The sequence below is a fragment of the Boleophthalmus pectinirostris genome, unplaced genomic scaffold, assembly GCF_026225935.1.
Source record: "Boleophthalmus pectinirostris isolate CB_2022bp ecotype Guang Dong unplaced genomic scaffold, ASM2622593v1 HiC_scaffold_7, whole genome shotgun sequence".
NCBI classification, from domain to species: domain Eukaryota; kingdom Metazoa; phylum Chordata; class Actinopteri; order Gobiiformes; family Gobiidae; genus Boleophthalmus; species Boleophthalmus pectinirostris.
In genome coordinates, this window is record NW_026571473.1 from 23,526,965 (window position 1) to 23,551,321 (window position 24,357).

The 24,357-nt window shown below is 39.1% G+C and overlaps 2 protein-coding genes across 2 annotated transcripts in view; one reads left to right on the top strand and one right to left on the bottom strand.

Annotated features, from left to right (window-relative positions):
* The window catches only part of palld (palladin, cytoskeletal associated protein), a 39,093-nt gene extending 18,314 nt beyond the window's left edge, over positions 1-20,779 (top strand). The window contains 12 exon segments of the mRNA XM_055164997.1: positions 7,350-7,912; positions 7,915-8,089; positions 9,120-9,261; positions 9,872-9,970; positions 12,985-13,203; positions 13,636-13,785; positions 14,469-14,557; positions 15,516-15,648; positions 17,815-18,022; positions 18,399-18,564; positions 18,753-18,886; positions 19,330-20,779. Of these exon segments, the coding sequence (XP_055020972.1) occupies positions 7,350-7,912; positions 7,915-8,089; positions 9,120-9,261; positions 9,872-9,970; positions 12,985-13,203; positions 13,636-13,785; positions 14,469-14,557; positions 15,516-15,648; positions 17,815-18,022; positions 18,399-18,564; positions 18,753-18,886; positions 19,330-19,490 (2,239 nt within the window). The 3' untranslated portion in view covers positions 19,491-20,779.
* On the bottom strand, positions 20,776-24,106 carry cbr4 (carbonyl reductase 4). Its single transcript, XM_020918898.2, has 6 exons — positions 24,000-24,106; positions 23,582-23,730; positions 22,958-23,078; positions 22,740-22,876; positions 22,256-22,390; positions 20,776-22,092 (listed from the first exon to the last, which is right to left on the bottom strand). The coding sequence occupies exons 2-6, from the start codon at positions 23,724-23,726 to the stop codon at positions 21,917-21,919; spliced, it is 714 nt and encodes a 237-aa protein (XP_020774557.1). The 5' UTR covers positions 23,727-23,730; positions 24,000-24,106; the 3' UTR covers positions 20,776-21,916.
* Positions 24,107-24,357: the final 251 nt, after the last annotated feature.

Sequence of the window (24,357 nt, forward strand, 5' to 3'; positions counted from 1 at the left end):
TGATTTATAACTTCGTCCTACAAATATTTGTCAAGTTTAGTCAAGGTTTTGCCCTAAAATCATGGTTTAGAGCTAATATATGTCGGTTTTGGTTTGCAGTTTTTGCCCTGGTACTTGTTTAGTTTATCTCATTCATAGAATAGCCGTCCTGGTTACTACCTTGGGAAGTTTTTAGTCCTAGGTTTGTCCCTTGTCCAGTTTTAATCCTGGTTTAGCTCATTTTTTAATTCCTGTTGGTCATTTGTTAAATCCTACATTTAGGTCCTAGTTTACACTTTAGTTTTAGTCCTGTTTGCTCTGGTCTAGTAACCCCCAAAAGTAAGGCTTCTTGACTACACTATTTGAAACAGGATCTTGTATTGTGAGCCATCTGGGAATTATACAAAGAGAAAGGGAAAAATCTGGGTTAGGGAGAAAAGTAGGTGATTGGAGCTGCTGTGGACTGGACTGTGGTGTGGCCTGAATGAGGAAAGAAAGAGCCCCTGGTTTGAACAGAGCCGAGAAAGGAAAACAGTCTGGTTCTGCTTTATGTGGTGTGTGTGCAATTAGGGGCAATGACAAGAAGGGGGTGGGGTCCTGCTGGAAGAGAGAGAGAGAGAGAGAAAGAAAGAGAGAGAGAAAGAGAGAGAGAAAGTGCATAATGTTAAGGACAGAGAGGGAATGGGAAAGGGATGGAAGAGGACAGTTTTCAATCAAGTGAAGGTATGTTTTTGAGCTGCAGTAGTTGTTCATTTTTAGCAGTGTCCAATGTTCAGACACTGTATTTTGCATTGTCTACAGGATGAGTTTTAGCTGAGTTTTACGAAGTGAATAAAATAATAAATAGTCAAAATTGCGAAATGTGATAACGTTTTTGATTGATCGATTGATTGAACGGCAATCCAGACAAACAACTTAATGCATTTATAGTGAAAAGTGCTTTATAAATGCTTGTTTGGCTCGATTACCAAAACATTACTGTTCATGATTGTGAAAAAATATACATTGTGTTCTCCCGAAAATCTTTTAAACTGTTAGGCCATTTGCGTTGCTACTTTTGTGCTGTTAATTTGATCAAATTACATAAACAAATTACAGGGGAATATGTTGATGGATGCAATTATTTTGTAATTGGATTGCGTCTAAATAAACATTTTTACACTAGTTCTTCTGTTCTTTGTCTATGTTTTTATGTGACCAAAATGATCATAGCTTAAATATAAGACGGCAATTATAATTATTTGCGCATTACTTTGTTAAATTGGCCCTCTCCTACGTACACGCAAAGAGTCTAACTACAATGTATGCTTGGTGATTTTGTATGAACCGCTCTTGTTCATACACAACGGACAGTGGAACAGGACTCACAGCTCCCTCTGTCTCTTCACTGACACTTGTTTTCCAGCCGCGCATGACCAAGATCCTCTCCCTGGGATTAATTGTCTGATCATATCTTTTGTCAGCACTTTCCAAAACAGACAACACGCCTTACTCACAGTCTGTCAAGGCGCGACTCACTCAAACTTGTAGGCTGCAGTGAGTCGCTCCAGGGTTTTTGATAAACTCATATGCAAATTCAGACTGTGGAGTTTGCTGTTTACACTAAAGGCCAGTGATTCACAAATGGTGGTGCAAGTACTTCTAATTTTCCACCTAGGAATAGGAGTCTGGCAGTTTTATTTCAGTTTAATTTTAATCCTGGTGTCAGCTGAGTCTTATCTTGTCTAAGAACAATTTTCTTTTAGTGAATTTCTGGTTTAGTTTCTTGTTAAGACTTGGTTTTGGAGCGGTTTTGTTGGAAATTAGCCCTACATTAGATTGGGTGTGTCCTAATTTAGCTCTGTTCATAGTCCTTTTTTGTTCAGGTTAAATCCAAAACAAATCCTCCACCTGAATGTAAACCTGTAATCTAAATTGCCCCTGGTTTAGTCTTGATAGAATTACTGGGAAAAGATAAGACCTGGTTTAGTGTTGTTTTAGCCCCAGATAGTCCTGGTTTTAAATATGGTGTGAAAAGTTTGAGAGTCAGTGCTTAAGTTTATTCTACTTGGAATTTTTAGCTCTAGGCACATTTTCTGGGATATGCAGTCAATTATTTACAATAGGAAGGCCACACTGTTAATAATTGCATTGTTGAAGTTGTCCTACTTTAATGCTTACTTGCTTCCTGGGATCCCTCAGCGTTGTGTGGTTGTTTGAAGAAAGATAGCTCTCATTACTAGAGATATGGCATCCTGTTTTCTCTTTCGCATACTTCCTAAATCAGCTGGGGCTAATAAAAAGACCAAAACAATGAAACTTCAAGCGGCACAGGCCATGTTTTATTGTTGGAAACACAAATAAGTGGTATCAAATAAGAAACAGAAAGGCTATATTTAGAACTTTAAAGACTAATAAAAATGAATAGCATGCAAAACACAATGCAATGTAAAAAACAGTAACCGTATCCTGGTTTATACCTGATTAAGTCTAAGTTTAGACCTGGTTTTTGATTTATGGTCCTAGTTACTGTGTATAAAAATAATGAATTCACATTTTTGATGATGTAGTAAATGAATCATCTGAGTTCTAGTTTAGTTCTGACTTTAGTTTTGGATTAGTCATGTGAAAAGTCCTACATTAAAAGCTTTATTAATTAATCATTTTGTTTTATTCAGGCTTTAGTCCTCGCTCTAATCACGTTATTGAAGGAAGCACAAGTGGCACCGTGTAAACAAAACAATTTAGACCTTTATTAGAACAAGATGGCTCTGGTAAAGACCCACTTTGTCTGGCACGTCCCTCAATGTGCAGCAGTAAAAACCCTAGTTCGTTTTAAGTTACTGTGTAGCTGTTCTTGGCTCATCCATCTTGAGTAATCCACGCTACATCTTCTCTTCCTGCATTAAAAGTTTTTACAGACAGGATCTTGCCCAAGGAAAGTATTTTTAAAAGACGGGAAGAAAAAAATGCTTGAATGGGAACTGAACTGCTCAATCTTTTCTGTGGAATGGAGGAAGCCAGATAATAGTCTGCTGTAATAGGAATCATGTGTGAAATCAGACTGTATTGTTTAATATGCTGGCACAGTCTAATAAGGGATCCCCTACTGGAGATTCATTAATGTTTCCGGTGGATTTTACAGTTAAAATGCAGGTTTAGTCATGGTTAGTTATGATGTTGTCAATGAAAAAAACGAAAAAGACAACGAAGCAAAAGAATTTCAATATAACCCAGGACCAAAAGAAGAGAAAACCAGACCTATTCAGGACTAAAGCAGGTTTCATCAATCAGGTTTACCACACTAAACATTTCTCTCAGCACTTAGCAGTTGTAGTTTTAGGCTTGGTTAGTAATAATAGCAATTCCATTCGTGGTAGAAGAAGCCCAGACCAAGGCCAGAGGGTAATTGGTGTAGTTTTGAAATTGCTTAGGTTTTTGTTTCATTTTAGCTAGTGTTTGTTTTTAATTTGCGTGGGCTATTTTTACTGACTAATGAAAGGAGATGTGAGAATAATGCAGTGCTACACTTGGTCTGACACAGGAGCTGGAGCAAAACTCGGTCTTTGTGGGCCAGTTGGACTCAGACCAGGACCCAAAAACATAGTGGTTGCTATGGAGTCTGAGGAACACTTCCCCTTTATAATTCAACCCCCGTCCCGCTCAGAGAACAAAGAAATACAGAGAGATGGAGGAATTTGAGACGTGGACTATTTGGTTTTGTGCTCCTGGTTTAATCCTGGTTTATTCCTGGTTTTACTCTTGGGTTGGACCTGGGTTGGACCTACATTAGTCCTTATTAACTCCAGTTTTACTATGTGTTCTAAATTAATTCTTGTTTAAAAGTCCTTTCTTCATATTAGCTGTTAGCAATGGTCATATTAGGTTTAGTTCTAGATTAGTTTTGGTCTTGGTTTCGTTCGCCTAAAGTAAGTTTCTGATTGGTGGCGTAGCAGGATCCAGCCCCAGGTTTCGGTCTTTTATGTGGACAGTCGGGATGAAAGGGGAGGGGTGACATGTTTGAACATAAACACCGAGAGGCCGTTAACAGTGTGGACAGACTAAATGACCTTTGAACCATGATACTTGGACAGACCGTGGTGGGCCATAAAACCATTCAGGCGCACAGCTGGAGCACAGATTAGATGAGATGTTATAAATTATAGTATCAGGTTAAGAGAATCCAACCAGATAACATCCATACGCAGATTAAAAAACAGCAAGCATTTTTTACTTTTGCTAATAATAATATCAGCTGTAATGTTTTGTTTAAGTTTTCAGTGTGTACCAAACTGTAGTTTCAAGTCTCATGTGTGATGTATACTAAATATTTGGCTGTATCAACAAGACCAAACAGACTACACACGCTAATTATCAGAGGTGGGACCAAGTTGTTGTTTTGCAAGTCTCAAGAAAGTCTCAAGTCTTTGAACTCAAGTCCGAGTCAAGTCCCACGTCAAATACAGGCAAGTCCAAGTCAAGTCTTGAGTCACTGGTCCATAAGTCCAAGTCAAGTCCAAGTCGTCTGCTTTGAGCTTCAAGTCATTTCAAGTCCTTAAACCAAAGCATCAAATATAGCTTAGATTTTTGCAGTTTATATGAATTTTAAGATAAACTGTACTTAAAAAAATAAAGGTATATTTATATATGAGTGTCTATAGAGTATATAAGAGTTGTAGAAATTTTAATTTTTCCTTTTTAAATGTCTTGGTAAGATCTTACTGTGAATCATTACGGTCAGAATAGAAAGAATTCAGATTTAAAAGTGCTTCTCAAGTTTTCTCAAGTCACAGGCCTCAAGTCTGAGTCAAGTCCCAAGTCATTGACCTTCAAGTCCAATTCGAGTCCCAAGTCTTACTCCATTTTATCAAGTCAAGTCTCAAGTCCTCTGCTAATTAGAATATTATATTTTTCATTAAACTTCTTTTTGTACTGGTCAGCTAGTTTAACCAATTTCCATTGAGGAAACTTTTGTCCTTATATATCCCATAAATTTGTATTTGTCTAATTGGAGTACATGAATATTTGACCAAGTATTAGAATGGTGTGTAAAGATCTTCACAGCATACCCCTGGAATAAATTATAGTGCTGCATAAATCAATTATAAAGTCTTGAAGTCTTGAAGTCTTGCTACTACAAATCTCTAGTTATGTCAGTCAGTTTTTTATCTAATCAATAGTTTAAGATCAACTAATTTCATTTCCCTTCTGTTCTATTCACCTCTTCAGTGCTTGCTTTTAGTTATCATTGAAAACATCTTGTGGAATCAGACATTGTTTTAGCACCTTTTTATACTGACACTTTTACTGCTGAAACTGTCAGTGCATCTACTTTTACATCCATCATGAGATTACAGTAGAAGGTGTTGCACGCGGAGGTCCTTGGGTTTGTTCTTGCTGCTGTCCAATCCAGTCTGGGATGTAACAGTGAGGAAATGAACAGTGTTTCCCCTCACGCAGCCAGACGCCTCAGCTCCACACGGCCAAAAAAGGAATCAAATCCTCTCTGCAGGACGCCAGAGCTGCCAAAACTATTCCTGTAAACGCGTTCTTCTGTGGAGGCCTGACCAGGAGATGGCCAGGGAAATGTACACAGAGAGATGGAGAAAGAGAGAATGGTATAGAAGTAAAGGTAAAGTCAGACAAACCGGTCAGACGTGTGGAGAGGCGAGTCCATTCACAGTGAGAACGCATGTTTTTCAAGGTAACTTTAGCAATAACAACACTAAGCAATAAACAAATGTAAGACTGATAAGTTAAATGAGATACATCTCCATGGGGACAAGCAGGTGATGGACCCTCCACCAGAAAAGTTACATCGCACTCTTTTAAGTCATGCTTTTGCTATTCAGGTGCCCTCACTGACCCCATATTCAGACTATTGGCTACTTTTGACTGTAATTTTCAGCTTTCACTTTAAGGAGACCATTTGTCACTGCTGTCAGCTCGTGTTGTGAACATTTGTAACACTTGGCTTATGGTGTTTGAGCCGTGTGCATGGGACAGGTCTGCAGCACAGAGAGACAGAGAGAGGGAGAAAGAAAGAGAAAGGGGAGGTGAGAGCTGCATTCTTAAACATGAAAAATAGTCCAACTGATTATTCAACATCTGGAAACTATTTAGCCTTCAGTCCTTCCTGGTCGACTCCTACAATGTGCACCGGGACATACAGTATATTTGTTACAAGCTGCTCATCACACACTCATCTTTGCCCTCCGCTCATTTCCAAAAAAAAAAAGCTTTCTTTTATAGTTTCTTTTGGTGAATTGAAAACAGGAGAGAAGAAAAATGTAGGTTAAGATGACATTTCAACATTCGCTGATTTCTCCCTCAGTGACATCATGTTTCAGAAAGTCTTTCCCAGTCACGCCTTTGTGAAACATCACAATCTTATCATCGTTCTGCTGTTGTATGGGCTGCCAAAATGTATAAAAATAAACCAACAACTTTTCGTCTTGAATGATTCACATATTAATTTGACTTTTTTTGTTGTTGGATGCCCTTATATGGGATTATCATTGCTATCATTTATAGTTTGCTACTAAATGTGTGAGAAATGATCTTATGTGGGGAATCCTATCTTGCATTGAATTTGCACAATCTTGGATCTGTGCCTGTATATGAAAAAATTGTAATTAATTATGTATAGTATAGCATAGTGTAGCATAGTACTTGAATTCTTTGAGACACAACTTTATCACATCATTGTTTTACTATGGAATGTTTCTTATAAGGCCTATTTTTTCATCATTCTGAAAAAATAGGATGGACAAGGGAAATGTCAGTTGCCTATTAGTATTCTCCTTACACCACAACATGTCCTGCTTTGCACTGACATTTTGATTGACAAGTCCATCAGTTACACTCACATCTGGGGTCCCACTCTTCTGTGTTTGGCCTTGACTTGAGCCGAGAGAGGGGCTCTGGAGTCATCCCTAAATTGGAAACAGCTGAATAGTTTCGCAACGGTTTCCCAAATGTGTTACTTTTCTGAAAACACTTCACCTTTCTCTAAAACATGACACTTTTAGTTTCTGAGTCTGGCACTGATGTTTTCCACAATCGTATGTCTCAATGGCTTTTGACATTTTGTGGTTGAATATGATTGATTAATCTAGTCATACTAAAGTTAAAACACTTTGAGTAAGCTGTTTCTACCTTGCAATATGTCAGTTTTTATATAGTGATATTGATATTTTGTAGTTCACTTATAGTAGTGTAAGTATGAATGTATTGTTGGTATTCAAAAAGTATTAACCAGCCACTAGGGATGTAGTGTATTGGCAGTAATTGTCTTATAACTTTTGTGTTGTGAAAAACATGGATTGTCCTACATAAAATGAAAGAAATTAGCCGAAAATTAAAATTCCTTCTATCTTCTGTCTCCATAGAAACGCATCCCAGATCAAGCAGCTTCAGGACCAGATCTTATTGGAGCAACAGGAAGCTGCACAGTGGCAACAACAGCACCTGGACCAGCTGAACCAGGAAGTCCCACCTCCACCCCAGCTCCCGCTACAACAGATACCCCCACCAGCCCCACCTGCCCCGCCTGCGGACGCCCCTCTCCCTGCCCCCCTTCACCGCCGCTCCCCCCCGCCCCCTTCATTTCAGGAGTTGGAGAGTAGCACTACCTCCACCGCCTCCGCCATCATGCAGGCCAGCACCTTCAACTATGCCCGTCCCAAGCAGTTCATTGCGGCTCAGTCTTCGGGCGTGTCCCCGTACTCCCCCACCACATCCTCACCCTCGTCCAGCCTGTCCTCCCCCCTCTCCCCCTCCTCCACCCATAAGCCCTTTGGCAGAGTTACCCTCCCGCCTTTCACTAAGGCACCCAGTGTGGAGTCGCCCGGCTCTCCCTCATTCCCTCCACCCCCTCCACCTTTCCTGAGTCCCTCAAACCTGCCCTCTCCGGCCCAGGACTTCCCCCTTCCCCTTCCTCCCCCTCCACCCCCTCCCCTGTGCCAGTGTCCCCCCCACATTCAGAGACCTCCTCGTCTCCCTTCTCCTCCGTGCCCGCCTCTCCTGCTTCTAGTTTTCTGTCCTCAGTGCTGCCTTCCCCTCCACCTGCACCAACCCCCGGCAGCCCCATCGTCAATGCCCTGGGACTTCCTAAAGGCAATGGCACTGTGTAAGTAACTGCCCTATTGTAAATGTGTTAATATTAACTCAAAAACCTAAAGTAGTTCAAGTAAAATGGTCTATCTAAGATGTTTAAGACCTTCTAAGCTCTAGCAGTTGCTTCCCTATAGCCGAAAGTCATATATTGTGTTCAGAGGTTTTGGTAATTCCAGACCCCATCCTTAAAGACCAATTTGTCTCCTTCTACTATCATCATGTCAGGGATGAGAAGGCCTTGTATTGAGCAACTGTAGAGCTTTGGCTTCACATCTGTCATGTTACATAATGTAGTTTAAACACTATACACAATCAGCAAAAGGAGGGGTTGCATGTTTATGGGAAGGTGCTTGGTTAAGATCTACAAAGGTACACAGACACAAACCATGGGTACATAACTAACAGCAAAGAACACAAGATAATGCATTTTTAATTATTTAAGTTTGTACTTGTAAAAGAGGAATCAGTTATAAGGTAAGATAAATCAGTTCTAAGATAAGATAAAATGTTTTTAATCGAACAGTGGCACATGTCACGTGTCAAGCCTGTTGTAATATATGATTGCACATAGCAAGAAATTCTTTGTGCAATTAAAAATCTAAGATAAACACAGGTATTTTTTATCACATGAAATGGTCCTCTCACGCAAGTGCTCAGTAGAGTATGCATGCAGCTGGAGTGGAGCATACCCCAGTGTTAATGGACTTTACATGTAGATCCTGGTCAAAGTGAGCTGTTTTTCTGTTGCACAGTTCAGCTTTCAGATCTCTTTCACTTTAATACAGCTGCTCAACTGATTGAAATGTGATAGATCATGTCTTTTTTAACACAAATTTGCCTTTTTCTTCTTATCCGCCGACATTCCACCTTTATGTGTTTGTCAGTCATTTTTCATCACTGTTTAGCTCAGCACTGCCCTCCCTTCCCACAGCAGCATTCCAAGGTAGATAAGAAGACACCGCTCCAGCTGGACATGCCCAGATAAGGTCCAGTTTTAGGCCCAAATGATTTTTATGCTGACAAATACTTATGTGTGTTTTTAGGAAAGCGTTCCCCAAGAAGTCAGTGAGTAGGACACCCCGTATTGTGTCAGACTCAGATATCCAGGGATCCAAAGACGCCGTAATTCAAGATCTGGAGAGGAAACTCCGATTCAAAGAGGAGAGGATCAGCAATGGGCAACAGGTATGTGTGGTCGTCATTGGTCATCATAATCATTCATCATATCATGAGGTTTAAGCAGAGGTGGGATTTAGATTATTAATATTACTCAAATAATGTTAAACTTTTTTGAGAATGTTATACTCCTTTACTTTTTTTCCTAAACTGGGTTTTATAAAGTACTGGTCATTAGAGCAATGGAAAGTCATAAAAACCTCATATATAATACTTATATTATTACAATACTTAATAATATATATTTTATTTGTACAAGTACTACATGGATATACAACTCACAACACACTTGGGGAGGAATGATTTGTTATTTAAACCCAGAAAGAAATAGAAAAAAAGCAAAGAAGGTTCAACATTTTTGTTCACTTTTTTTGTTTTTCTAGTGCTCACTTTCTTAAATATATAACTACATAATTACTTTTTTCTTGTGTGTTCATTTTGAGAACTTTTTCCACCTCTGCTGTTTGTTTAATTGTGTGATCTCTATAACCAATTAACAAAACAGGGACCCCATTTGGTGTTTTGAGGCGTTTCTAACTCGGATATTTAAATGTTTTGATGTGGATATGATGTTTACCGTGTGCGTGGCTGCTCTCACCCACTAACCCGCTGCTTCCAGAGGTTAACCTATGAGGAGAAGATGGCACGCAGACTGCTGGGAGCTGACAACGCTGCCACAGTCCTGAGCACAGACACAGAGGAGGAGCCCGTCACACAGGTACAGTCCAGGCTCCACCATAGCACTGTGATCATGCATGGAGATCTATGATGTTACAATGCACAGCTCATTACACTGTGCTGCTGATGGGCCAGGAACATCTTTGGAGTCATAAATTGGTCCCTGTAAAGTGTAATGTAACAAAAAAAACTTCTGGCAAGATGATTTTTGTTGATTACATTAATACAAGATAAAAGATTCAATAATTATCAATCTTATAGTGTGAGTATCAAGTGTAATGCATAACATAGACACACAAAGCACAATGGCTAACACTATTATACACAACAAAGGAAACTATTGACCATGCTTTTGAAATTTAATAAACATTTTTACAATCAGAACATATATTTCTTAAACTGAACTCATATAGCATCATAATAAGGTGATAGGATATTTCCATGGTTAGTCCTGATGGAAAAACAAAAAAAAAGTTCCTGGCTTTTCAGCATCACAGAGAAATCAGTTGGTGTCACTTTGAAACCCTCTTTCTTTCTTTTTCACCACTTTTCCATAAGATCACACACGCACCACCATCTTGTTTGGTTGACTTTGAAAGCTGGGTATAAACATTGTAAAGTGCTCCAGACTCCTCCATAAATAGCTCTGTTTATGAAAACTTCAAGCAGCCGGTCTGTGTTACGGCTCAGGGCTGACATGGTTTGAAGGAGATATTATTACTTACTGTAATTATTCCTCTGACAGTACCACAAAACTGTTCATGTTCAGCTTGTAAAGACATCCTATATCCCGGTAAATTAATCCAGGTTCAAACTTATCCTAGTGCAAAATTTATTATCAAAACAAGATTATACCAGGGTCAGTAATTCAAAGAGTTAAACTGCTAAATTAAAATTGAATAAGAAATAACTTCATATTGACTTAATCTATATAAAACTTATACTACAACTTAACCCAGAATAACCCTGAAGTAAATGAAACCTTAATACAAAACTGCATACATACATTTGCTCTTAACATGCACATACAGTGAATAAATGCTAACCAAATCTAGTTAAAATGTACAGTAACCTTTGATCCTGCCTGGTTTGAGCATTAAAGTGTTGCATGTGGTTGTACATTGAGCCAGATGTGGAGGATATTGGGTTTCTTTGGGTTTTGAAGTTTTACAGTGATGTTGTGCATGTGTTTGCTAATTGTGAGTTTAAAAGCCACTTCGTTTGGACCATCAACACCCTTGTACCACACATAAAGTGTCTCTAGTGGCAGAGTTTGACAGCAGTAAACACAGGCAAAATATTTTCTTTTCTCTCAACAGGAAGACAAGGCAGCAGAGTCTTACCTCCAAAAGGTTAAAGTTTTATCATTTAAATCACCAGTTGTGTCATTCACTTTGTCAAAAATATGTTTCACAAAATTTTACTTTTGGGTTTTAATAGTGAGTGATTGTAAATATTTGCTGTATGTAAAGCAGCAAGAATAAATCTGTAGTCATACATATTAGTTCACTATGTACACTAATACCCATATTTTTCAATTTATGGTCCAATTTAAAATCTTAGAAAATAAAAACTACTCCTTTTTGCTGGGCCAAATCATATTATATTTTGCTTTGCTGTAAGGTGCATCTTTTGATAGTAACTGCATTGGGCTTGGCTTGTGCGCCATTTTTTGTTATGTAATATCTTATGTAATAATAATTAATAACAAAAATGGTCATCGGTAGGGCTGGGTATCATTAAGAAGTTGCCGATACAGTAAATACCTTAATACAAAAAAAAATAAAGCCTAGCTCATGGCTGTCTTTGTTAAACCACTTCATGTGCAAAGTTAATATGAAACACACCCATTTTAATCATCAAAACAGTGAAAATGTCAAATGTTTTGCATAAATAACTTTCCTTTCTCTAAACAAGCAACAAAACTGTAGCGCTGTAACAAAATAATTTAGTAAAATATACAAAAAAATACTCTTGGCGATATATCGATACAGCAGACCACGATATCGATCCTGTATCACCACATTAAACAATACGATATATGGATATTTTAATATTTTTGCTCATCCCCAGACATCAGACAGTTTCTTTTAAATCTGAGGATGTTTCACCTCCCATCTAAGAGACTTGACTACTTTTTGAAAACATACTGCACCAAGAAATACTTCTGGTTGAATGAAGTATTAGACTGACATATTCTGTTGAACTTTTTGGTATAATTTGTAGCATGTCCAAAACCTAAGACACACTTTTGCTTTCAACTTTCTCTGCCACGTAAAGCACGGAGCAGCTGATATTGAAATAGCCCATAAGTGGCATTTACATAAAGTCAAAACAAACTCCATCAAAAGGATTCACCACAGCAGCTGTTCTTTCGACTCCGGTCAGTTCAAGATTTAAGATTCATTGTGGCTCTGCGTGGTGCGTTCAAGGACTGCAGCTGTGTCTGAACCCTGTCATTATCAGAGTCATGTGTCATCGGACCACTGCAGCTCACAGATGTTCAGCCTCTCTCCCTGTAGTGATGACAGACTGATGAGCGGGCAGCGGGGAGTGGCACTAAAATTGAGATCGAATGGAAATTTTTGATATATTCACGACTGACTTCATAGTTTCAGTAGTTGCTCTCGATATATTTGCTTTTTTATTTATTTGAAGAGCATTTGTATCATAACTAGTACATTATTCTATCTTTTTAGTAACTTTTGCTTTTGACCTGAAGTGTTTCTGTGTAAGAATAACCAAAATATAAAGTGGACATAATATATCAAAACCCCAATGCCTTAATGTACATATACAGATTTATAATTTTCACCTGAAATGTTGAGGTGCATTTTACTTTACTTCTAGTGTCAAAATAAAAAAACTGCATCATTTTTCAGGGATTCAAACACATTGCTTTGCTTTCATTTTTCAGTATTGACAATCCTGGTTAGAACCCCTTCACTGTCCTTTTCACACTGTTCCTTCTGCTGTCTGACCCCACGTGCACCTTCCCTGTTTATCCACACACCTCCCGTCGTCTAAAAACCTCTGTGTCTTTATTACCTGCAGGAGTACAAAGTGTCGAGCTTCGAGCAGCGTCTGATCAGTGAGATTGAGTTTCGGTTGGAGCGCTCCCCTGTGGAGGAGTCGGACGATGATGTACAACACGACGAAGACTGCGCTGACGGAGAGGCGCCCGCGTTTGACCAGAAACTGAAACACTGCAAAGTCTTTGAGGGGATGCCTGTCACTTTCTCCTGTAAGGTCACCGGAGATCCTAAACCAAAGGTAACATGGGAGATGATTTTTTTGACTTGTATTTATTTAACCTTTATTGCACCAGGGGCGGTTGAACTAAATGACATGTAAAATATCCCTCTTGGGTTTAATCAGTGGTGCGTCAGAGCTGGTGGCTGGTGCTGACGGCTCATGTTTTGGATGGAGGGCGTAGAGTCAGAGCGTACGCAGTGTGTTGTGATAAGAGAGGCCCCTGACACACTGATGACAGGAGACAGGAAGTGGGAAAAACCTCTTTAGACAGCAGATTACTCATTTGGGACACGGTATTTAGTGCTAAGTAGTGTGGCTAACCACAAATGCTGGTAGATTTTAATTTTGGCTTCGACGTACTTAAAAAAATACACACATTACATTTTGATAATAATTAGTCATCAAATTCACAAACATGACCTCAAATAAATGAATGTCCTGTTTTGGCAGGTGTACTGGTTTAAAGATGGTAAGCAGATTTCCAAGCGGAGCGAGCACTACAGGATCAGCCGGGACCCAGACGGCACCTGCTCCCTTCACACGGCCTCTGCCTCTCTGGATGATGACGGCAACTACACCATCATGGCCGGAAACCCCATGGTGAGAGGTTTAATATTGAATATGTACATAATACTAAATATATTACAAAATACTAAAACATAATAAGAAAAAAAGACCCAACTCGCAAAATTACTCATCATTTTTCACACTTTTAATGTCATTTTGCATTTATTTCAGTACTTTTAAATTATTTTTTATTGCTCGTGCTTGTTATTTTCACTAGTTTTATGAGATCTGGTTCTCTCCCAGACAAGACCTGAATGTCAAAATAATTCGTGGTACAGACCTTTCCATAAATTGGATTGGATAAATGTCTGTCATCAGAGAGACAAATGATGAGTACTGAGTTAAGAGTCTGAACAGGAAGTGGGAGTAAAAGGACAAAGGAAGTAACCAAAACCCCGATGAGGTCAGAGTTTGCAGCTCTGACTGATCACATTTGAGTCTGGAGTTGAGCCAAACCATTTGAAAACACATGAGCAACACAGGACCACTAAATCACCGTGGCTCTGGTCTAGTCTTGTCCTCAATTAGACCTGGTTTTGTGAATATTCTTTTGCCGTATGTCCTTGCTTTGTCAGATCTAGTTTAACTCAAGACTAGTACTTCTTAATTACTGCCTTTTAAACATTTTTCATATCTCTAAGGACAATTATTTTTAGGGCATACTTGATGTGAAAAGTTTAAGAGTTTGGTCTAAACATGTGTGTTTTCGGTCTCAGGGCAGAGTGAGCTGCACGGGGCGGATGATGGTGCAGGCTGTGAACCAGAGAGGACGCAGCCAGCGCTCCACACCGGGACACATGCGCAGGTGATTATACACACATATTCACCTACAATAGTGCTGTTTAATGCAGTTATGTCATTGTCCATACTGTACTAATTAGGACTTATGTAACATCTTATCCCTTTATTATCAGCAATTGGTAACCATAACAAAACATGATGAAAGACTTAATTCATAATGAGCAAATAGTTTTATATTAAGGATGATTCAATGATTAGTAACTATTACTACTAATCCCTAATTCTAACCCCTTATTTAAGTAATAATCCTTCATAAACTCTTTGCTCATTGTGAATTAAGTCTTTCCTCGTGCTTTATTAAGGCTGTAATTATAGTGTGTAGTTATTATAACCAGCAAATTAGTATAAGGTCATTTTGATTGCGCATAAAAATATTACTGTCCCATCTCTTATCTACCTATAGGCAATATTCCCTCGCTGAAACCCTAATACAAAGATATACTTACAAACACTTTACCCTTTCATACTCGTGGTGTGTTATTGGAGCACTCCCTCAGACACATAAAGAGATAGAGATCGGCTCGTCCCGAACTCTGCGTGCAAATCCCACAGTGATGTCATTGTTGTTTTAGGCTGGAGAGGCAGACTTTATAGCCCACCATAGAGAGTTAGAGAGCCCAGAAAACAAAGTCTCGTCTAAAGGAAAATACTACTATTGATAATAACTAATATAGTCTAAGGCATCGTGTTTGTGAGCCAATGGTGGTGATCGGCAGCCACACTTCAGTCTACCCCAAGGCAGATGTGGCTCAAGTTTGCCTCCAGCAATTATAGAGCATGGAATAATGGTCAGCTCTAGCGCTTTGAGAATCTTGCCAAAGAAAACCGAAGCCATTGCTATACTCTATATTTGCAACTAACAAAACAGAAGATTTACGATGTTGTGATTAATGATTGGTTGGATTTGGAAGCCTTTTAGCGAAGATTCTGCTGGCATTAATCCAAACCATGTCCATGTTTAGGTCCCGATCGCGTTCCAGAGACAGCGGAGACGAGAACGACAACATCCAGGAGCGTCACTTCAGACCCCACTTTCTGCAGGCGCCCGGAGACCTCATCGTGCAGGAGGGGCGGCTCTGTAGGATGGACTGCAAGGTACACAACATAATTACAACAGGGATATGTTTAAGCCCACTGAATTTGGGTGGGAAGACTTAACATTACGGTGGGAAACACAAAGGCAGATCTGTAACACAAACGTAAAGTAAGTTTGATTGGGGGACACCCATCAGAGACTTAACTAACAACTTTCTTGCTTTTAATATAAGTGGAAAAATTACCTCAACTTTGCATTAATTTCAAACTTGTGTGACTTTTTATATACAAAAGTGACCACATTAATTGGTTTTACCCATCTCTGGAAATAGCCTTCTTTGGGTCAAAATAGTATTGGGCCAAAGGCAGTGCAGTGGTCTAGGTCAAAAATCTAAATCACAGTTATAGTCAGTGCCTTTTAATCTACCGCTTCATTCAGGAAGGCTCCAAGAAACACAATCCTTTCTGTGAATTGAGTTTGAGGCAATAAAACTCCAGAGACGAAATGTTTCTCCAATTTACTTTGTTTTGAATGGACGCCATACAGAAGTGTCGACTTTCATGGATTGAGTGGGATTGAGTTTTTAGACAATTCAATTTTATGTTTTTGCCGAATAACGTTTAGCTCATTTTGCCCTGGTTTGCCCCGTTGTGTACTCGAATGAACCCTTTGAAAACGCAACCTTGTAAAACTAGGCAGCAATTAGTCCACTATAAAAAAGTGGATGGTTAGACATATTCAGTTGCTGCTGTATCCATGTATTTTTCTCCCATAGTACAAATATCTTGTAGCAGGAAGGAGCAGATATCTTTTATTACATAGGATTTTATAGAAAGACATTATCAGCTTATATGGATTTTTTTGGCTGTGGGTTTATCTGCCTTGCCAACATCAAATCATTGTCAAAACATTGTCTAGTGTTAATTGAACTTTATTGATAAAACATTTTCAAAACAGCACGCAAATTATGTAAGACAGAACTTTGGCATTTTTGTTCTTACAGAGCTAAGGTTGAAGGGTAAAAACATGCACTATTTATAGTCAATATTTCTTTCACATCGCTTGCTGCCGTCCAACCTTACGGAGCTAAAAATGTCCTGAGTGTATTGGGCGTCTTCCAGAGGGGCTCTGATTCTGTGCACTCAATCAAATATGAGCTGTTTTCACTCTATGTTTTTGATGGACGCCAGTACACTAGGACAACCACATAAACACAGACAAAACACATTAACTACTGTTTTCATTTTCCCAAGGCTAATCTTAAGTTAATCACAAATTGAATACGAAAATGGAAAGAATATAACATTTATATTACTATTTATATTAAACCATTAGCCAGTGGATGAAACCTCTGGATGTTAGGAAACAGTAGCATGCAGAGGATTGGATGTAGCCTGACTCATCAGCCGGATTCACTTCGTGGAAACCGTCTAACCTCGCAGCAGTAGGATTCGTTCACTCGTCAGTAGGGGGGTACTTTTTTTATTTAACCAATCACTGGTATTTGGTCTTGGCGTATATAATGCGCCGCTAACGGGGCTAACTGGTATATTAAGCTTTTCCCAAATCCTATAGGAAGAATGGTAATAACGCCTTTCCCCTTGATAAAATTCACCAAACATTCCCTTTGTTCCCGGCTTTAAATCCTCGATCTCAGAAATTGCCGTCGCCAACATAGAATGTACGGATCTTCACTGATTGGCTGGTGCCTGAACTCGCATTTCCGGGGTATTTGCAAACCATCTAGTGTATTCTAATTCCTGACCTAGTCACTGGAGAAAAATGAAATTGAGCAGAGGCACTAGGTGGTGCCAGCCTATCTTGTTGGGTTGGGGATCAAACCAGAAAACTTCAGCCACTGGGTTCTACCAATGGATCTGTACTGTCACTCTAAATTACAACTCAAATAGAGGTAACAGTATAGAATAATTACATAAGGGACACCAATTTAGAGCATGGTGACATAGGGTATTCTTCCAGATAAGACCATGCTAAATTAAGATCTGGAGTGGGTCCACTGCTTGTGAGAGGTTGCCCAAGCGGCAGGGATAGGACAAATATCCCTACAGGGGGTTAATGTGAGAGTACCCCACCTTGGTCACATAGGTGTTGTTCTAGTACCTATAACCCACAATAAGATTTCATAAAATTGGTGAATGGTAAATGGTAAGTCATCAGAAAATATAGATGTAAATAACCTTGCTTGTATTGTTTGCCTTGTGTAGGTGAGTGGTTTGCCAACTCCAGACCTGGTGTGGCAGTTGAACGGTCAGACAATCCGCCCTGACTCCGCCCACAAGATGCTGGTGAGAGAGAACGGAGTGCACTCTCTGGTGATCGAACCTGTGACCAGCCGCGACGCTGGCATCTACACCTGCATCGCCAGCAACCGGGCAGGCCAAAACTCCTTCAACCTGGAGCTCATAGTAGCAGGTAAATCAAGTGAAGAAAATAAAAGACCGGAATGGAAATAGTGTTGTTGAGTTTCAGAGGACATCATGGGTGGTAGGCAAAGTTAAGGAAGTTATTTTTCAAGTTTGGGATTTTCTTGTAGCTACTTCACGTGCGTGGTCAATAATAATAAATAATTAGATTTGACATCTGAGGAGTTTCTTTCTGGATTTTTGCTATCAAAATACTCTCTATCTAGCATCATTTCTGAACAAGGGTTAACCCGGAAAACAGAATAAAAAACTGAACTAAACCAAATCACTGGCCTGAATTCAATGTCAGGGTTATAAGAATGTAAGTTCTTAGAGGGAAAGGGGCAAACAAAAGTGTCTAAAATGAATGATTATTTTATCTGCAGCCAAAGAGATGCACAAAGCGCCCTCATTTGTGGAGAAGTTACAGAACACAAGTGTGGCAGAGGGACACCCTGTTCGTTTGGAATGCCGTGTCACCGGTGTCCCGTATCCTCAAATCTTCTGGAAACGAGAGAATGAGTCCTTCACCCACAACACAGACAGAATCAGGTACACACTGAAAACGCACTTAAATTTGATTTTATGCTGTGCTATAATGTTTGCTGTTACTTCAAATATGATTAAAACTACAACTTATATTTATATGCTTATATGCTACAGAAACAGTTGTTGTTACTCTTGTTTATAATGTTTTGCTGCAGTGTTTTATAATTGTATCGTTTTGTGTTTTCTTCCAGCATGCACCAGGATAACTGTGGTTACCTGTGCATGATCATCCAGCCAGCAATGAAGGAGGATGCTGGTTGGTACACAGTGTCAGCCAAGAACGAAGCCGGGATCGTCTCCAGCACTGCACGACTCGATGTCCACAGTAAGTATGAGCACATTTAGACATTCATACAGTAACATACCTAATTATTTACAAAACTATTTACTTTGAGTTATTTATATTAGAACGAAACACATTTTACAACTTGACATCACCTCTGCCATAACATGTTTGTGATTAGACAGATGGGTGCTAGTCTAGATGTAAAACAAGTTAAAAACCAATAGAGCAATAGTCCATACTTAAACTATTGGTCCTAAATTTAGTTTTGATTTCATGAACATTAACAACACATGAAACTGAATTTGAGCCTGCAGAAATGCTACTTGGATGTGCAGGGATCAGTTTAACACAGAAAATAGTTATATTTATTCCCCCAAAGTCTGAGTTCTGCTCCAAACCACATGCTTTTATTAACAGAGGATTGGCTGTAGATCTCTTCATTAATGATGCATAACAGTGGTTTCTCGATCTCTCTTCTCCAGCTCAGTGGCAGCAGCCCAACCTCCCAAAGCCCAAGAAAGTGCGCCCCTCAACCAGCCGCTACGCTGCTCTGACGGAGCGAGGCCTGGACGTCAAAGCCGCATTTTTCCCAGAATCCTCTCCACTGCCTCCTGGTGGTCTGATTGAGAGTGATGACCTGTAGAGACACAACAGGAAGAACACCAGAAAAATATTTTTGAAAAACTGCCCCATGCCGTGCACTCGCTCCTCAGATACTTTTACTGCAACAAAAAGTGGGTCGGAAAGTAACTTTGTCAAAACGGACTGCTATAAATGACAAAGTGAATCACGGCAAAAGGGGTTTTAATGTTTATACTGATGATATATATTTTATTTAGAGTCTCCCTAAGCCTTATTATATTAACTGGACCTTATCAGCTCACTACAAAAGGTTGCCTCTTCAAGTGCCTATCAATTCCATGTATGACAGCAGTATAGAAAGTGCCATGTGCAAAAGCCTTTTCACAAATTCATATCTAAATCACCAGCAACCATGTAGGAAGCTTTTAAAATGATTCATAACATGACGTGGGAGAAAAGGTTTTGTTAAAATATTGTGTTGCATTTTGAAAGTAGGAGCACACAACACACAATGTCAGTATTGGGTCACGTAGTAGCGTTGATATTGGAGGCCGGGCCTTAAAAACAATAGGATTTTTTATTAATATTCTGAAGGAAGAAAGACGGTTGGTAAAAGATAGATTGTAAGGGATATATAAGGCATTTTGTGAGGTGTAGTGTGTCTATATGGTAAAGAAAAGTGGGCATGTTTTGCTATGGATGTCAGCAGTGATGCAAACAGATGATATTTGGCTGTGGTATGTTGGAAAAATGTGGGAAAAAGGTGCAAAATGTTAATGATTTTTTTCTTGTTTTTTCCATGTTGTGTGAACTGACACTCAAACAGGGTGCTGTGGTAGTTTGCCTGTCACATCACCATTTTATTTTTGTATGTAATAAAACAATCTACTTTCCCATAAAAATAAGTTATATCATGTAGCTTTTGTTCACAGTTCTGTATCATGTTTTATAACTATATGTACTGCCTTAAATCATGTTGAAGGAAAGTGCTTCTTTCTTGGACTTTCTGATGCCAAACATTGTGGCTCTTGGACAGGAATGAAAAAAAAAGAGAAGATACCGTGCTAGAATGTGTTTTCAGAGAGGTGAAGCACAAAAAAAAAGTTTAAAAATGTATAAAACATTAAAAAGCAATAGACAAAAGCATCAAAGTAAAATTGCACCATCCATCCTAACTTTTTTACACCTTGCTCTGTTTCTGTATCTACTCTCTCAGTCACTTCTGTATCACACGACAAAGTTGACTCAAACTTACACATTTGCACATTTTTATGCCAATGGACGCCTGTATATGGATTGTTCTCCTGATGTTATTTTGGGATATGAAAGTTAATAAAGGCTTCAGAGACAGTGTGTTATGTTTATTGACACAATAAGACTGAAAGGCCCAAAAATGTGCTCAAAATTTCAAAATAATGCTGCAGGTTTTAAAACAAGTCCAAGTCACTGCATTTCTGTTGTGTTTCGTTGAATTGAGATGAGAGGAAAATGAATACGATTAATATGGAGATTCGATGTGGTGTAGTGAGGTTATAGCTCTAATAAATAAAAAGGATTTACTTAAATACAATAAATAATCAATATAGACAATTAAATCTTCCCTGAATCTGAGAGTGTGGCACCATCTTATTTATTTATGATGATTAACTTTTCAAAAGAAACAATAAAAATGTAAACTATGAATCTTAAAATAACATTTGAGATTTTAGAAAAGGAGACATTACAGTAAAAAGACTATAAACAATATTTCTCAAAAGTAAAACCCCAGAATGTCCTAAACTAAGTAGAAGATATCATTAAAGCACTGACAAAATGGAACAGCAGCTCTTTTCTAAATTGTTTTAATCTTGTTATTGGTCAAAGCAACAATTAAAAAAAGAACTTGAACTGAATATAGTTCATATAATATTCATATTTCCCATTCATTTTATTCATAATTACAGTGCCCTACTTTTAGGACATTTGTAAAATTAAATCAGAAACAGACGCAGTGACCTCATCAGTCCACACTTGGAGTCCTGCAGTCGTAACTAAACACTCAAAACATTCCCCAATCTAAAAATATGCCCCTGGTACCTCCAGCACTCCTTTAATCTCCTCCAGCTGTGGCGGACACGCTGGGCCCCTCCAGAGGTGGGGTAGGCCCGCTGTGAGGGGCTCTCCTCAGGGACCAAAACATGAAATCAATACTCCACTGTCACTGAATAGGAACGCGTTAAATGAGCCAATCGAATCTGGGACGTCCGGGCAAAAATACTACAGACATTTTGGAGTCAGAAGTGTTAGTCAGTGAAATGTTTCGTCTTTAGTCTAGTAAAGTGGGTTAGAGTTGCTTTTGACACAGATTTGCATCTGCATTCGACCCATCCTCCAAGCCCAACAGGGAAACCTGTCAGTAACTGTGGATGACCGCATTGCAGCACCCGGGGATTCATCTTGAGTTTGGCTTGATCAGGATTAACTCACTTTCAAATTCAGTGAGGTCCTTTACATTGCCAACTGCAGCCCTCCATCTACCACCAGCACCTGTCCAGTGACATAAGGAGACTCCAGGAGGAACAGTGTTGCCTGGGCCACTTCCTCCGGCTCCCCAAATCTGCCCAATGGAACAGCACGCACCCTCTCATCTGTCACCCCAGCAGTCATGTCAGTCTTGATGAAACCTGAGGGAAAGAAAGTAAACATGTAAACATGTAGTCAAAAAGAGACAGTAACACAGGTGGTACAGTGATTGCCTTATAACAAGAAGGTCTGTGTTTCAGATTAATAAATTATGAATTGATGTAATCTAAAACCCAAAGTTAAAGAGATGATTCTGCCTTGCACCTGGGGCCAGTAGGTTGACCCTGATTTTGCGAGACGCAACTTCTTTGGCCAAAGAGCGAGTGAACCCCTCCAGTCCTGCTTTACTGGCACTGTACAGCGTCTGACCAGCATTTCCTTTAAGACCCACCACTGAACCTAAAAAAACATTCACACACAACAAGCTTGTTATAAATACAATGGAAAAAATATGAACAAAAATCTGACAGTGGTACATCAAGTCATAGTATGAAGATAGGGCATAGTTTTTGGGCAATTATGATCTTACAAAGTGTATCTCCATATGAATACGATTGAGTTAAAAAATTATAATTAAGTCCTTTATTACAGCCCTTATTTATTTTTATACTGAATAAAATCTGCACACAAGTAGAGCCAGCTGACAGCAATTCAATCATACAAAATGATTAAGTCATCAATTTGGATTAGTGTCTGCGAATCTATGCTGCCATCTACTGTTCAATAGAAAAGAATACAGAGACAGTACCAATATTGACAATAGCTGCATCTTTGGTGTGGAGCATGCTCCTGAGCGCCGCCCTACAGGTCAACATGGAGCCCAAGAGGTTTGTGTGGAGCACTGACACCATGTCCTCAGGACGGGTTCTCAGTAACAAAGCATCTCTGGAGATAAACAGAAAGCAAAACAATCATTTATAAAGCATTATTCCTATGAAATGTCCATATATCAGAGTTTAAACTTACAGATTGATACCAGCTGCGTTCACAAGATAAGTAATATTTCCAGAGTTTTTCTGGAGCGTTTCAAATGTCTTCTGTACATTTTGCTCCTTGGAGACATCACAACTAAAAGAAACATGCCCATCTATGGACAAGGATAATTTTATTAGTAAAACACACAGTGTTCAAGCTGAGCAAAGCTGGTGAAATCCTACAAACTACACAGAAATAGACTCTTCACTCAGTCTAAATTAGGTTGATTGAACTGGCCCCAGTGAATACAGTGGAAGGTCTTTAGCTTGCTTCCTGTATCGTACTGAACTTTCTGTTTAGAGTTTGTTCTATTTATGGCTGCATAAGTTTCCTCTGGGTACGCTGGTAGTTTCCCCAAACACTTTAGACTCTGACAGTCCAGGTAAAGTCTGAATTGCTGTTGATAAATGTTATAAAATGTTAATATTCTTTGTATTATTAGTTTAGAATCTAAAATAATATTGAGTTTATAATGAAGATGTTTTCATTTCATGCTACATGAAGACACCTGTGTGGCATTCATCACTCTTAATATTTTAAGCAGCATGAATTACCTCAATAAACACCACAGCCCTTGTGTCAGTGATGGACTCATACACTACAGACTAGAGTTACCTCCGGGTAAAGAAGCCACGGTGTCCCGGGCAGAGTCCTCATTCCTGGACAGGACAGCCACCCTGCAGCCCCTCAGCGCCAGGAGCCGGGACACGGCCCTCCCGATGCCCCGGGACCCCCCGCAGACCACCGCCAACCGGGACATGACCCTGAACACAACACAAAGAAAGATCAGTGCAAATCAAATCATATCCTAGAGGTAAAGCCAAAGAAGAAATGCTTTAAAATGTATTTAGTGCCCAATTATTTAAAATAAATCCTGAAATTTAGTTTATATAGTATAATCAGTGTTAATATTTGTCACGCCTTACTTCGTGGTTTTTATAATAAAAATATAGTACATTTTACAAATAAAAATTATTATAACATACTCAGTAAAATAACTTTGATTGTTACCTATGCATTTGTTAAATCTTACCCTTCAAACAAAGCGCATCTTCGAGTTTTATCACATCAAAATAGAGATTCAGTGGAACAGGCATGTTATGGACGCCGCCATGTTTCTTCTGTGTTGTTGCGTTACCCCACATTGGCCAGTAGAGGACGCGCCTCACCCACTGTAAAGCTCATTGACTGTATGGAAATGGCTTAAAAATGAATTCTGCTGGGGTTCAAACTCATGGAGTTAGCAGCATTTGTTTATGGTTATAGTGTTTTTCTTTGTGGGAAGTTTACTTATTGATTGATGACACTTAAAAGTTACATTAAAACTGCCTTTTGGTTGTGCTACATTTTACAACCATTAGGTCAAGGGAAGAAAACATATTAAACAAATG

Coding starts and splice junctions, on each gene's coding strand:
- cbr4 (XM_020918898.2), bottom strand. CDS start 23,726: ATGTCCCGGTTGGCGGTGGTCTGCGGGGGGTCCCGGGGCATCGGGAGG. Junction 22,877..22,957: donor AACGCAGCTGGTATCAATCT/GTAAGTTTAAAC, acceptor GTTTATCTCCAG/AGATGCTTTGTTACTGAGAA. Junction 22,391..22,739: donor TGCAGCTATTGTCAATATTG/GTACTGTCTCTG, acceptor ATGTTTTTTTAG/GTTCAGTGGTGGGTCTTAAA.